The 16,112-nt window shown below is 42.9% G+C and overlaps 1 protein-coding gene across 11 annotated transcripts in view; it reads right to left on the minus strand.

Annotated features, from left to right (window-relative positions):
- INVS (inversin) overlaps nt 1–16,112 on the minus strand; it is a 206,253-nt gene that overhangs the window by 16,381 nt on the left and 173,760 nt on the right. For all 11 annotated transcript variants that reach the window (XM_030919257.1, XM_010374135.2, XM_010374132.2 and 8 more), the window contains one exon: nt 6,604–6,887. In XM_030919257.1, coding sequence (XP_030775117.1) covers nt 6,604–6,887 — 284 coding nt within the window. The remainder of the gene's footprint in view (nt 1–6,603; nt 6,888–16,112) is intronic.

A 16,112-nucleotide genomic window follows, 5' to 3' on the forward strand; every position in this document is an offset into this window, starting at 1 on the left:
AAATAAAGGAACTCTGGAGGCCAAAAACAAAGAGAAAATTGAAAATCAAAGCAATTAAGTGTGTGAGCTGATCCAGTGACTGTCTAGGCAGGTAATGGTGGTGGAGTGGGCAACAGATGGTCTTATTAAATATCTGGCTGTATTTTAACATCTATGTAAGAACAGAAAATGAGGCCTTGCAGGAAGAAAGTTAACTGGAGCCAAGACTCTACCTGAAGCCAGCACTCTTGAAGGGATATACCTTTTGGAAATAATCCAGATTTTAAAATCTGCTCTCCAGCACTTGGAGATGACAAGGAAGATTGTTTCAGCTCAGGTTCTGGATGGGGTAAGGATCCTCCCATAAGAATTTAAAACCAAAGTCTTCTTCCTCACATGGGCTTGGTATTCATTCATTCTCAATCCATAGGAGACAGTAACATAAAAACTGTTCTCAGGATGGAGATATCCCACGATGCCTCACAGAAGCAAACACAATATTGCTTTAGCGTGACATGCTCTCAACTCAGGCTGCACAAAGGGGTCCTCTGAAAATGACTAACATCTAAAATGAAAAATATGCCAGGCACAGTGGCTCACAATCCCAACACTTTGGGAGGCCGAGATGGGAATCATGAGGTCAGGAGTTTGAGACCAGCCTGGCCAACATGGTGAAACCTTGTCTCTACTAAAAATACAAACATTAGCTGGGCATGGTGGTGTGTGCCTGTAGTCCCAGCTACTTGGGAGGCTGAGGCAGGAGAATCGCTTGAACCCAGGAGGCATAGGTTGCAGTAAGCTGAGATCACGCCACTGCACTCCAGCCTGGGTGACAGCGAGACTCTGTCTCAAAGAAAAAAAAAAATCTTACTAAAACAGGCACATAGATTATCCAGATAATGTGTTTTCAGAAACAGACTTTAAAATAACTGTTCTGGCTGGGTGCGGTGGCCCAGCACCTTGGGAGGCTGAGGCAAGAGGATTGCTTGAGCCAAGTCTGAGACAAGCCTGGTAACATAGTAAGACCCCACTTCTAAAAATAAAAAAAACAATTATCCAGACATGGTAGTGCATGCCTGTAGTCCCAGCTACTCAGAAGGCTGAGGTGAAAGGTCGCTTGAGCCTGGGAGGTTGAGGGTGCAGTGAGCTGTTTGTGCCACTGCACTCTAGCCTGAGCAACAGAGTGAGACTATGTCTCAATAATGTAAAATAAAATATTCTTAAGTGCCAAAGAGCTATCTAAACTATGCTACTCTTCATGTAAGAAAGAAAGGGATGGGCTGGGCACGGTGGTTCACGCCTGTAATCCCAGCATTTTGGGAGGCTGTGGTGGGCAGATCCCCTGAGGTCGGGAGTTCGAGACCAACATGGAGAAACCCTGACCAACATGGAGAAACCCCGTCTCTACTAAAAATACAAAAAAACTAGTTGGGCGTGGTGGTGCATGCCTTCATCCCAGTTACTCAGGAGGCTGAGGCAGGACAATCGCTTGAACCCAGGAGGCGGAGGTTGCGGTGAGCCAAGATTGCGCCACTGCACTCTAGCCTGGACAACAAGAGCAAAACTCTGTCTCAAAAAAGAAAAAACAAAGAAAGGGATATAAGAAGATATACCTCATGAGTGAGCCCAGGTGATTGAGAAGAGGAACTGCCCAGGTAGCCGACGGGACTGTGAGAAATAATAAACTTCTGTTGTTTTAAGCCACTTAATTTTGGGAGTGGTTTATTATGCTACAGGAGATAACCAACACAGATATTTGTATCTATAAAAGAGAGGTGCTGTCTTAAAATATAAAATCCATGGTATTGACTTTGGACTGGTTGGTGAGCAGAAGCTGGGAAGGCAATGAAGAGACTGCTGGTGAAGGCTCGAAGAGCAGAGAAGAAATTGCTGTGGGAATCTAGAGAGAAGTGAACCTTGTTATTCAGTGACAGAATTAACTGGCAAAACTGTCACCTGCAGTAATGTAGAAGATAGAAAATATACCTAATGAAGGTGTAGATACAGTTCAGGAGGTTTCCAGATGGAATGTAGAACAAAATGTCAACTGCTTTTTAACCTATGTATGACAAGGTATGGGGAGAAAGCAAATAAAATGAAGAAAAAACTGCTCCGTTTGCAAGCAAAATTTAGAGATAATGTAAAGATCCCAGGATGTGCTGGGTTAGAAAATAAAACTATTTTAACATTTTTTATTCTTTCCAGCCAGCAAAAGTCTCATAGGCCTCAGCATAAAGATCAAATCAGGCCGGACACAGTGACTAACACTTATAAAATCCCAGCACTTTGGGAGGCCAAGGTAGGTAGATTGCTTGAGCCTAGGAGTTTGAGACCAGCCTCGGCAACATGATGAAATCTCGTCTCTACGAAAAAGAAATGCAAAAAATTAGCCAGGCATGGTAGCGCACACCTATGGTCCCAGCTACCTGGGAGGCTGAAGTGGGGGGATCACTTGAGCCTGGGAGGCAGAAGTTGCAGTAAGCTGTGATTGCATCACTGCACTCCAGCCTGGGTGACAGGGTGAGACCCTGTCTCAAAAACAAAACAAAACAAAACAAAAAAAGTATGGCTGTACACCCTTTATTAAGACTCAAAAATATTTAAGGTGGTATATAATAGGCCTTCTCAGCTCGACAAAAGAATTCCTAAGAATCTCAAGGGCATTTTCCCACAGAAATCTGAGCCACTCAAATGAAAGAAAAGCTTATTTGAAAAATTATGGATGTGGCTTTTGAAATATTAAATGAATCCAATCAGATTCACAGGAAACCCATGAAGTTTTTTAGATAATCGTATTATTGAGAGTACCACAAGCTTGAACTGGTGACACAGTTCAAATCAAAAAGAAGCCTCTGGGGCCCCAGTATCCTATAGTCAGGAGACAGGCTGAGAAAGCTACACAGCTGCAAACAGGGGCATTTCTTCGGAAAAGGAAGGACTTCTCAGAGAGCAGAGTCAAGAATTCAGGTAGCAGAGCCAAGAGCCATTGAGAACAATGGAATAGGAAGCCACCAGGAGTAAAATGAGACCCTAATCAAGGAATATTTACCTCAGAGTAGGGGCCCTGGTAAAATGTGACCAGCTGGCTTTCAGAATTGCTGTGGATTAATGGCTGCTATGTGCCTCCTATTCTACCCCCTTTTGTCTACTGTGGTTATTCTGTTCCTATCTCACCACTGTTTGTTGGGTGTTGGGGAGTGGTGTTGATAATGTATCTTTTTGGCTGATTGATCTCTGAATCAGAAAGAGTCCCAGCTGGTGAACCTGAACCACATCTGATTCATGTCTTAAAATCCTAGACTTCAAGTGTGATGAGATAATCAGGTTGAGATTTTGGGGCACTGAGATAGGGATGTATTAGTCCATTCCTACACTGCTATAAAGAACTACCTGAGACTGGGTAATTTATAAAGAAAAGAGGTTTAATCGACTCACAGTTCCACAGGCTTAACAGGAATCATGACTGGCAGGCCTCAGGAAACCTACAATCATGGTGGAAGGCAAAGGGGAAGCAAGCACCTTCTTCACATGGTAGCAGGAGAGAGCGTGAGCGAGGGGGTAAGTGCCACACACATTTAAACCATCAGATCTTGTGAGAACTCACTATCATGAAAACGGCATGGGGGAAATCCACCCCCATGATCCAATCACCTCCCACCAAGTCCCTCCCCGAACACTGGGAATTGCAATTCAACATGAGATTTGGATGGGGACACAGAGCCAATCCATATCAAGGGGTAAGAATATCTTGCATGCGAGAGGAATGTGAATAATCTGTGACCAAATAGGAACTATGACAGGTTGTTTAATAGCCAAAAATTCCTCCCATCTTCATATGCACAAAGGTGGAATCTATTTCTCCACATCATTTGGTCTGGGATGGTCTCGTAACTTGCTTTGATCAATATGATGTGTGCAAATTCTAGAGTCTATTTCTCAAGAGGTCTTGTGGCTTTTATCTTTGCTTTCTGAGAATGCTGTCCTGAGACCACGATGTAAGGAAGCCAGTCTAGTCTACTGGAGGATGAAAACCATGTAAAACAGAGTCAAGAATCCCATCTGATAGCTTGCATCAATTGCTAGACATTCAAGTCAGTATATCTTAGACATGGAATTCCACTGACTCTTCACCTGAATGTAGACACATGAGTGAGACCAGATGAAGCCTGTAAAGAAACTTTCCAACCAAAATAGAATCATAAAAATTAAATCGTTATTGTTCAAAGTCACTTTGTCTTTGTGTGGTTTGTTATACAGCCGTAGTAGACAATGGAAGCAACCCTGCTCTCACAGATCTTGCAGTTTAGTGGAAAAAATGATAAGTAAACCAGTAATAACCGTAAAAAGTGATGATCTTTATAAGAGGGAAGTATAGGAGAAGTATGGGAGCATATAGCAGGAAACTATAGCCTCCTTTAGTGGGGACATAAGGGTTGAACAGAAGAAGCAACATTATCCCTGATATCTCAAAAATAAGGTAGAGGGAGTGGCATCTGCAAAGGCCCCAAGCTAAGAAAGAACTCAAGGAAGTTCAACATGGCTGTCACATTATGGGAGCTTAATTAAAGCTGGTTGGATGAATAAATGAATGAATATGTAGCAAAGCATCATGAGTATACAATCCTTAAGGATTACACTGTAAAGTTGATTATGGAATTATGTTCCAGAAATGTTTATAGTCATTTTACATATATATATATTTTGAGACAGAGTCTCACTGTTGCCCAGGCTGGAGTGCAGTGACACAATCTCAGCCCAATGCAACTAACGCCTCTCAGATTCAAGCAATTCTTGTGCTTCAGCCTCCTGAGTTGTATATACCACCATGCCTGGCTAATTTTTATATTTTTAGTAGAGATGGAGTTTCGCCAAGTTGGCCAGGCTGGTCTTGAACTTCTGGCCTCAAGTACTCTGCCTGCCCCGGCCTCCCAAAGTGTTGGGATTACAGGTGTGAGTCACTGCACCCAGCCTGTAATCATTTTATGTATACTTTTCTGTAGTTGTTCTTGGCTAGATTAATGTGTGGCTCAATAATAATAGTTACTGAAAACCTATGATGAGTTATGGGCTGTAGCAAGTACTCAACATGAATTATTTCTATCCATACACCTTGCGGTATAGAAAATATACCCTCACTTCATAGCTAAGGAAGTTAAGGTTCAAAGAAACAGGTTGAACTGTCCAAGCCCTGAATTCAGTAATCATGAAGTTGCAGAGCCCCCTTCTGAGAAAGTCCATAAGGTCAGGGCTATTTTCATAATAATACGAAGACATAATTTGCCTTTTCCACTGTGTTGGCATTTGCACTTAGATTTTGGGAAAGCTCCTACCATTTTCTAACTTCTAAGAGTAGCTCAATGTGTTTAAATTGCTTCATGCAAACAATAGGGTTCGTGCTGCACACTTTTCCTTCTGGGAGTCTGGAATTTTGGCATATGCTAGGCAGAGCGTATCTACGTGACTGACTCCAGATAAAAATCCTGGAGTCCTAGGTTCATGTGAGCTTTCTTTGTCAACAAAAGTTTGTCTGACTGGTTGTTACAATTTATTGCAGAAGGAATTAAACGTGTTGCGTGTGACTCCACTGGGAGAGAGCCACTGGAAGCTCGTGCCTAATTTCCTCTGGACATTGCTCCATACACCTTTTCTCTTTGCTCATTTTGCTTTGTGTCCCTTTGCTATAATAAATCCTAACTGGGAGTACAACTATATGCTGAGTCCCCCTAGTAAATCCTCCAACATCACCAAACCTGGTGGTAGTCTTGGGGATGTGGATCATGGGGACCCGTGACACACAGGTAAACTCTAAATAGGATAAACTGCAAAACCCCATGCCAAGACACATCATATTAAACTTCTGAAAGCTAAGATAAATTTTAAAATCTTGAAAGCAGCCAGAGAGAAATGACACATTACCTAGGACTGTTGCTGAGAAACACCAATTTGAAGGACAGTGGATTTCTCATCTGAAACCATGGAAGTCAAAAGGAAATGGCACAATGTTTTTCAAGTGCTAAAAGAAAAGAACTGCCAACCATGAATTCTACATCTGTCTTAATGATTCTTCAGGAATCAAATAAAAACATTCTCAGACAAAGGAAAACTGAAAGAATTTGTATTGCTAGCAGACATACCCTTAAAGATTGGCCAAAGAAAGCTCTTCATACAGAAAGGAAAGGATACAAGAATCTTAGAGCATCAGGAAGGAAGAAGAAACAACAGGAGAGCAGAAATACGGGTGCATAAAATGTTATTTCCTTTGTGAGTTTTATAAATTGTATCTCATGATTGAAACAAAATTTATGACACCATCTGATACCTAAGCAATGATACTTAAAAGTGGACAAGATAAATGGAAGTGAGGTTTTCATGCTTCACTCTAAAAAAGAAAAGAAAACAACCATAAATCAATCAAGATGGAATCCTTAAAAATGCTGAAGTAACCTACAGGAAGGGAAAAAAAGAGAACTGAGAACCAGAGGAAACAAGTAGAACACAAATCATAAAGTGGTGGTCCTAAGTGCTAATATAACAATTATCTTAAGTGTAATTGGTCTAAATACACCAAAGAAAAAAGCCCACAGTCCGTGGGCCAGCAGGAGATGACAAAGGCAATACACCTACCATTTGGCCTTCTGGAGTTTGTTCCCTGCAAATCTGAGGAAGCAGACTGCTCCTTCTGGAGGGCTCTGCCTAGAGACCCTCCTGGAGATCCTCTGCTGTCTCTTGGCTCAGGGCCTTGGGCCACGTTGCCAGCAGGAGGCTGCTTGCTGGGGGCCCGGCTCTGCCTGCTGGGTGCATCCTGGGTGCTGGGCAGACAGGGAAGGGCCTGGGGTCTGCAGGAATCTGGGCTTCGCCTTCCTTTTTGCTGTTCTGCCTCCTTTCGTTTGTTTTCTTCCTCTCGCTTTCTGGAAGCAAAGTCAAAGAGGAAGAGGAAAAAATGTAAAGAGTATCACCTGCTCAAGTGTCTCTGTGTGAGATTTAAATTTTAAGAGGTGCTACTACATCACAGCAGATATTTGGAAATTTACATTTTCCAAGAGCAGTCTTTTCTCCAGATAAAATAAAAACCATCTCTTTTACACCAGGCCTTATAGCCCAGATGATAGAGCTGAAAAGTTTATAGATCAGTCTTTGTGCTGTTGAGACACATGAGAGATAACTAGGCAACTTTTCCGAATGTGAACCATAACACATTCCCAACAGTGTGTATGCCCCAAGCTTGTGTGTGATCCCTGGAGCTACCTGTACCACCACCCGTTTTTCTCCTGTTTCAGAAGGCACACCAGAATGCAACTGAGAATGACAGTCAAAGGGATAACCTTGAATCTGCTCTATTCATTTAAAAAAGCCCATTGGCAAACCTTAATGATCATATAAAAAGTCACTTGCAAAGTACCTTGCCAGTGATTAAAACACACCTGTGAGTTGCAAATGCTGCCGTTAAGAGCTCTAGCTAATGAGTCAAATCCACTCATTTTACAGATGAGACCCAGAAGGCAGGGAGATTTTCAAAAAGTCACACATAAGTAGCTGGTGGCAAAGCTGGAACCCTTGGGTAGCAAGAGAACAGACAAGGGCTGGGGAGGAGCGGCCCATCTAAAGATGAGTAGCAGGGTGAGGCAGGTGGGTCTGACGTGGCTCAGAAAGGTAGCCCAGGCCCCTAACTAAGGACAAAGGGGCTGAGTTAGGGGCAGGATTTGTTTGACCACTGCTGTTAATTTGTGGGGATTCCCAAGGCAAAGACAGGAGGAAAAACACAATTTCTGAGTCTCTGTCTCTGCTGGGCATTGAAGATACAGAAATGACAACCACAGATTTCAGGTCCTCCCCTAAGGAATCTTCTACCCAGAAGGGGACAGCCAGGAAAACAAAGACCTAATTTATGATGGAAGAAATGTTATATTTTGTATTTATTTATCTTTTTAAAGACAGGGTCTTTTACCTAGGCTAGAGTGCAATGTGCAGTGGTGCCTTCTTAGCTCCCCGCAGCCTTGAACTCCCCGGCTTAAGCGATCCTCCCACCTCAGCCTCCTGAGTAGCATGCGCCACCACACCTGGATAATTTTTAAATTTTTTGTAGAGATCAGTGGGCGGGGTTGCGGGGGGGGGGGCGGTCTCACTTTGTTGTCCAGCTGGTTTTGAACTCCTGGCCTCAAGCCATCCCCCCAGCTTTGGCCTCCCAAAGGGTTGGGATTATAGGCATGTGCCACCACACCCAGCTGAAAAGGACTTTAGTTCTGTGCTCCTCACACTTTATTGGGCTGAATCACCTGGTGTCTTGGTAATTATGGATTCTGACTTAGAAAGGCTGGGGAGAACTCAAGATTCTGCATTTCTAACAAGCACCCAGGTGATCCAGGTGTTGCTGGCCCTCTGGCCACACCTTGAGTAGCCAGGCTTAAGAGCACAGGAAAGTCTAACATGGACTGCTCACTATACCACTAGGTGGAACGAAACGTACAATATGAAATGTGATTCTCCACATTGACACCAACTTTTTGTAAGGTCCACCTTGCTCACACATGAGCATGCCTTCTTTATAGGCAGCCTGACAAGGTGCAGGGCTAAGGATCAGACACAGAAGCATGAGACAAGGTGGAGACCCTAGGCTGCCAAGCAGTCATAGAATCCAGACTGCCATGGACTACGGCATTTGAAGCAAAGCTTATTTAGATCTCAAGGGACTGGAAAGCCCCAGCTGACAGATACCTGGGTTACACTTTGATTTAAAACCTTGTCAACTTGTTAAATTTCCCTTCTGAAGCTCTTTCCTCCTGTATGGAGCAGCCCCTGATCTGGGATCCAAGCTTGCTTATCTAACAGTTTTCTACTGAGTCTTATTACCAAGAACATGGCCAGATGGGTTGTGCTAACTCCTGTACAGCTCTGGTGTTTTTATTCGACTCTGGTTTTGTGACATCTTTGCCACTTGCTAATGACTGCGGTCTACAGGCCAGCTGGACAGCCTGTCATCTCAGAACTTGAGATTCATATGGATGCGAGCAGGCGCCATTTCAGTGTGATCTCTCTGGGACAAGGCTGCTTTTCAGAACAAGGTGGAAGCATCTGGGTGGCTGAAGTTCTGCTAATAGATTTAATAGCCTTGCTCCAGGAAGGCAGAGGAAGGGCTGTGCTTTTTATCAGCACCGATGAGCAGGGCTGTTTTAAGGGAATGATATTGGCTCATTAGACAGACACATGTGGGTGTCTGTCTGGGTTGGCACCTATATGGATCTCACTGCCATTAAGGGGGACTCTGAGGTGATAAATTAGACTTTGTTATTTGAGCAGTCTCCTCTTTCTTTTTAGGAAACCAAACAGCTCCTTATTCAATTCCAAGAAGCCTCTCTGTAGCCAGTCCTGGGGCAAACCTTACCACTGCAGACCTTTCTGGGCCTTTAAACAAAGGTAGTCACATGAGGAACAGGGGATCCAGCCTTTTAAAGTGGCCAGGACATCCAGAAAGCAAGAGGGCTTTGACTTCTGGAGATTGCTTTGGAGGGGGGATACAGGGGGGTGATTTTTCATTTTGGTAGAACTAAGTAAGCAGAATTAGGAGACAGAATGCAATCATCTGAATGAATAATTAGCCCCTGGTCTTATAAATATAATTAATTTTTTTAATTGATGCATTTTACATTAAAAAAATCTTCCAGGTGGCACATGGCTCACAACTGTGAAGTTCTTCAGAGCAGTGGTTCTTGATGTAATAGCAGTGATCACTGGATATTGGGGGAACCCACCCCCAATAATTCAATGTAGGTTCTTTTCTATTTTCCCTAAGTGTCAGCCAGTCTGAGAAATAAAGGAAAAGAGTACAAAAGAGAGGAATTTTAAAGCTGGGTGTCCGGGAGAGACATCACATGTCGGCAGGTTCTGTGATGCCCCCTGAGCCACAAAACCAGCAAGTTTTTATTAGCAATTTTCAAAGGGGAGGTAGTATACGCATAGGGTGTGGGTCACAGAGATCACATGCTTCAAGGGCAACAAAAGATCACAAGGCAGAAGGTCAGGGCCAAACTAGAATCACTAATGAACTTCCATGTCCCACTGTGCACCCATTGTCATTGATAAACATCTTAACAGGATTCAAGAGCCTTGAACTGGTCTGACTAGAATTTGCTAGGCTGGAATTTCCTAATCCTAGCAAGTCTGGGGGTGCTGCAGGAGGCCAGGGTGTGTTTCATCCCTGATCTGCAACTGCATAAGGCAGACACCCCCAGAGCAGCCATTTTAGCGGTCTCCCCAGGAATGCATTCTTTTCCCAGGGCTGTTAATTATTAATATTCCTTGTTGGGGAAAGAATTCAGAGATATTTCTCTTACCCGTTTTCAGTAATCAGAGAAATATGGCTCTGTTCCGCCTGGCTCCCAGGCAGCCAGACTTTAAGGTTATCTCCCTTGTTCCCTGAAAATCACTGCTATCCTGTTCTTAAGGTGCCCAGATTTCTTTTTTTTTTTTTTTTTTTTTCTGAGACAGAGTCTCGCTCTGTCGCCCAGGCTGGACAGGCTGGAGCGCAGTGGCCGGATCTCAGCTCACTGCAAGCTCCACCTCCTGGGTTTACGCCATTCTCCTGCCTCAGCCTCCCGAGTAGCTGGGACTACAGGCGTCTGCCACCTCGCCCGGCTAGATTTTTGTATTTTTTTTTAGTAGAGGCGGGGTTTCACCGTGATAGCCAGGATGGTCTTGATCTCCTGACCTCGTGATCCACCCGTCTCGGCCTCCCAAAGTGCTGGGATTACAGGCTTGAGCCACCGCGCCCGGCCCCAGATTTCATATTGTTCAAACACACATGCTTTAAGAACAATTTGTGCAGTTAACGCAATCATCACAGCATCCAGAGGTGAAATATATCCTCAGCTTACAAAGATGACGGGATTAAAAGATTAAAGACAGGCATAGGAAATTATATGAGTATCAATTGGGGAAGTGATAAATGTCCATGAAATCTCCACAATTTATGTTCTTCTGTCACGGCTTCAGCAGGTCCCTCCATTTGGGGTCCCTGACTTCCCACAACAATTGGGAAAAAACGGAGTGGGATTAAAACTGGAAATTATGCGTAACCTATATCCTATTTTATCTATATTGCTGCCTTAAAACTAAAGCAGCAGCAGTAACAACACCACCACAAACAATTCAGCTTCTGAGAGTTGAATGTGACCCCACATATGTGTCTCCCTGGGGAAAAGGTCCAGAACCAGTGCTCATAGTGTAAGAGTTTGAAGAAACCACAGTATATTGAGGGTGACACCCTCATTTGGTAGATAAGAAAACAGGCAGAGAGGTAAGTGACTTACCCAAGGCTACATGGTAAACTACAGACAGAGCCAAGATAGAACTCAGCTGCTTTATCTCCTGGTAAAATTCATCCCCATGACAGAGTTGTTTTTAAAAATTTCACCTAACTTCTTCCATTATTTAAAAAATTAATTGGGTCATATGAAGAAGTTGGGGATGCCACTTCAAACTAATCATTAGCAGTATTTTAAAATGAGCTTTCTTTTTTATTTTTATTTTTAGAGACAGGGTCTCACTCTGTCACCTAGGCTGGAATGCAGTGGTACAATCATAGCTCACTGTAACCTTGAACTTTTAGGCTAATTTAAAAGAAAATATTTTGTAGAGACAAGGTCTCCCTATGTTGCCCAGGCTTGTCTTCAACTCCTGGCCTCAAGTGATCCTCCCACCTCAGCCTCTCAAAGGGCTGGGATTACAGGTGTGAGCCACTGCACTCAGCCATAACTAGCTTTCAATGTAGTGTTTAGTCCTTAGCTCTTAGATTCAATAATTGTCCTGAAATTTAAATGTTTTTTTCTTAAGTTATAAAGAAATGTCAAAGATCTTTAATCAGGGCTGGGCATGGTGGCTCACGCCTGTAATCCTAGCACTTTGGGAGGCTGAGGCGGATGGATCATGAGGTCAGGAGAGTGAGACCATCTTGGCTAACACGGTGAAACCCCGTCTCTACTAAAAATACAAAAAATTAACCGGTCATGGTGGCGGGCGCCTGTAGTCCCAGCTACTCAGGAGGCTGAGGCAGGAGAATGGCGTGAACCTGGGAGGTGGAGCTTGCAGTGAGCCGAGATTGTGCCACTGCACTCCAGGCTGGGTGACAGAGCGAGACTCTGTCTCAAAAAAACAAAACAAAACAAAACAAAAACAAAATTTAATCATGAAGGTACGCTATGTTATAAAGATCTATTTTACTTGTAAAGCTTAGAAAAAAATCAGAAAAAGAACCAATATTATTCTAGTTGATATGAAAAATTTTTTAAAGTTCTATGACACAGCAAGCAACATTTCTGCAGGAAAATTATTAACATGGCAGAATATTAGTGGATAAAATAGTCCCACCTTTCTCTCTCTCTTTTCCCTACTATGTGAAGAGAAATTGGGTAGACGATAGCTTCTAATGGGCTGCTAATTTAGTCTGGTTTGTACTGTCTCTTTTAGAGCAATTTTTGTAGCTCTTCAGGATAAGAAAGTGAGAAAGTCAACTGGGGATTAAATCTTTGACGACATCTGTTTCAGGTCCACAGGGCGAAGAGGGGTTTCCAGACTCTCAGCTGATGGGACTGGGGCTGTCTACCCAGGAATAAAAGATTTACAGGACACAACGCTGCTTCACATTGCACGAGGGCCATTGTGGGGCAGAGATACTCCCCAAAGCCCCCTAAAACCAAATCTAAGACCCACAGATAGAAATTTTTACAAATTACTAGCCTGGATGAAAATCTGGCAAGAAAAGGGCTAAAAAGAAGCTGAGTGATCAGAAAATTTAACACATTTTAACAAAAGCTGATCAAGGGCAGTAACTTAAATGACTTGAATGTACGATGGCTTCAGCATCTCAGGAGTGGATGTATCTGTTTGTGCAATATGGCAAACTCTTGACTCTGGCCCTGCATAGTTGGAGTTATGGAAGTTGATATTTTTTCTACCCCACTATGTGCCTTCTAAATACTGCGACCCACAAGAGAGTTCTGTTTGCCCACTTTTGACACGAAGAAATTAATTCTATCAGACACTGCAGAAACAGGCAGGCTCTTTCCCATCCCATGAATATTCAGGTTTCCATTGCCATGAATACAAGACCTAGTGAGGTCTGAGAGATGTGATTAAAATGCTTCTACAGAAAAGAGAAGTCTAGTTAGTGTGTCCAGTTGTATTGATTTAACCCAGCTTTGCCTAAATGCTGCCATTCTAATTACTTGTCCTGGTGTAGACTAGGGACCAATCGATATTTGTAACTTTCTCAAGGATTTAGGAGAATATTGGTGTGCTCTGTTCTGTTAGTTTTGAGACTAATAGGAAGAGTGTTATTGAATTACATTATAGAATTGATAATGGTGGCTTGGCACCACTCTCTTAACAACGAATGGGATCAACAGTGGCATGACTGAATGAGCCAGATGGTTATTCAATCAGATGGTTGCTAGCCTCCAGCATGGGCTTGGCTGGTAGGAGGATTCCCCTGAACCAAGTAATGGTAGGTAGCTTGGCCTTGAGACTTAGATCCATGTGCCATCTCTCTTCCTTACTAGCTGTGTGACTTCAGGCAGGCTAATCTTTTTGTGCCCATCTCTGCATTTATAAAATGAGATTGAGGACAGCTGTCATGTCTACTTTTTAATATTTATCTATATTTGTAATATCTAAAATCCACATTATTCAATTGGGCTTCCATTTCTTATGGGTATGTTTTTGGTTCCTAGAGACAAATTAACATCAACTATTTGGCTAAGCTTCCTTATATCTTCCAAACAAGAAACAGGGTATTTACCTGTAGTTGTTCTTCCCAATATTCTTTTTTTTTTTTTGAGATGGAGTCTCCCTCTGTTGCCCAGGCTGGAGTGCAGTGGCGCGATCTCGGCTCACTGCAAGCTACGCCTCCCAGGTTCATGCCATTCTCCTACCTCAGCCTCCTGAGTAGCTGGGACTACAGGTGCCTGCCACCATACCTGGCTAATTTTTTGTATTTTTAGTAGAGACAGGGTTTCATTGTGTTAGCCAGGATGGTCTCGATATTCTGACCTCTTGATCCGCCCGCCTCGGCCTCCCAAAGTGCTGGGATTACAGGCGTGAGCCACCGTACCCAGCCCTTCCCAATATTCTCTAAATCTGGCAGGGATAAGACTTGTAAACAGTGTGAGTCTAAAAAGTTTACAGAATCATGGTTTCGTGTTCAAGTACAGACAGTGGTCAGCCCCTTTGCTCTGGTCTTTCTTTTTAAAATCAGAACACAGACTGTTATAATCTGTCAAATGATGATTTTCTCATGACCAATATTCAGGGAGTTGGAAAACCAAATGAATATATAAGTGTCAAAGAGCGTTGTGAGGATAAGTGGTATATAATGTGTTTGCTGCCTTGAGCAAGACAAACAAGTTAAAGTTGTACACTTATAGAGAGTCACAGTATAAGAACTGAAAGAGACCTAAGAGAGGATTTGGTCCAACCCTTCCATTTGACAGCTGGGGAAACTAAGGTCTACAGTGATCAATGGCTTATGTAAGGTTTTAGACCCTTTGTAGGGGAATTTACTGAACATTTATTTATTGAATGCTTACTATATACCAAACATTCTAAGGTACTAGAGATGTGGAGGTACATAACATACAGTCCCTGTTCTCAAGAAACTGACAATCGAGTTGGGGAATCAGACCCATACGTTCCTGCCAATAGTGAGTTCTAGATGTGATGAGTGCTAAAGGAGAGGTAACTACACAGAGCTATGGGAGGATGTGGGAGGCACTCACTAATTAAACAGGGGGAGAAAAATGCTACATATGAAGAATGAGAGAGGAGTAAACTGAGAGGTTACTTCAGGCAGAGGGAGAAGCATGCATGAACAGAGACTCAGAAGAGATCTCAGAGACCAGCTCCTCACATAATTTTTTTTTTTTTTTTTTTTTGAGTCAGGGTCTCTTTCTGTCTTCCAGGCTGGAGTGCAATAGTGTAATGTAGCTTATTGCAGCCTTAACCTCCCTAGCTCAAGTGATCTTCCCACCTCCCTAGTAGCTGGGACTACAGGTATAAGCCACCACACTGGCTAGTTTTTAAATTTTTTTTGTAGAGACGGGGTCTCACTATATCTTGAACTCCTGGGCTTGTCTCAAACTCCCGGGCTCAAGCAATCCTCTTGCCTTGGCCTCCCAAAGTGCTGTGATTATAGGCATCTTTACGTAATTTTAAAAATTCCTTACATACTATCATGGAGAGATGATAATTCCACTTCTGTTGGATCATTTCCAGTGAGAGGAAAATATTACCTTATGAGACAAAAAAGATTTAGCTCTCACCTTTTCAGTTGGTGTTGCATGGTGTCTAGGAGTTTGTCAGATTTTTATCTCTTCATTGTCACTGAATAACAGGCATAGAAATAGCTGATCTTTAACTCCCTCTTGAGGGAATAAGAAAATGTCGTGTGTCTTAGGACCTTTGACTTACAGAATGTTAGAGCTGGGAGGGACGTGAGAGATCATTTAGTCCAGTGGTTTTTGTCTTTTTGTGTGTGACTCATGGACCCCATTTGGAGAATGTGATAAAGTCTATAGATGCTCTCCCGCAAAACTCATGTGTGCTTCTGACACAAAATGCTGTGCACAGTTTCAGGTATTCATGGATCCCTGAAGCCCATCTTGAATTAAGAAACCTTCTTTCCATTTTACTGATGAAAATCTGAGGCTCAGAGAAGTAGAATGGCATGAAAGAGAACAATGGAAGTAATTCCCCATGGGCCAGATGACTTTGTGAGCAGATGAGTCAGACACATGGGCCAACCATTAACAATCTGGTGATGTTCAGGGGAGCACTGACTAATTACCAAGTGAAAAGGAGATGAGCAGTAGCAATGGAAGTGTTATGAGCAGTTTTTTAAAAATCTGAAAGTTGGTTTCTGAAAAGGGGATTTAGATTTTTCTCTTTGGCTCCCAGGGGTAGATTCAAGTCCAAAGGGTAGAAAAGAACTTTTGCTAGACAGAGCCCTCCACTAATGGAATATGTTATCTTGAGAGATATAGGACTTCTTGCACTTGACTTTTTGGGGGACACAGAACCACCTCTCGTAGAAGGGACTTAAGCATCACAAGAGTTTGAACTGGGTGACCAAAACTGGACATCATGAT

The sequence above is a fragment of the Rhinopithecus roxellana genome, chromosome 16 (assembly GCF_007565055.1).
Source record: "Rhinopithecus roxellana isolate Shanxi Qingling chromosome 16, ASM756505v1, whole genome shotgun sequence".
Lineage (NCBI taxonomy): Eukaryota > Metazoa > Chordata > Mammalia > Primates > Cercopithecidae > Rhinopithecus > Rhinopithecus roxellana.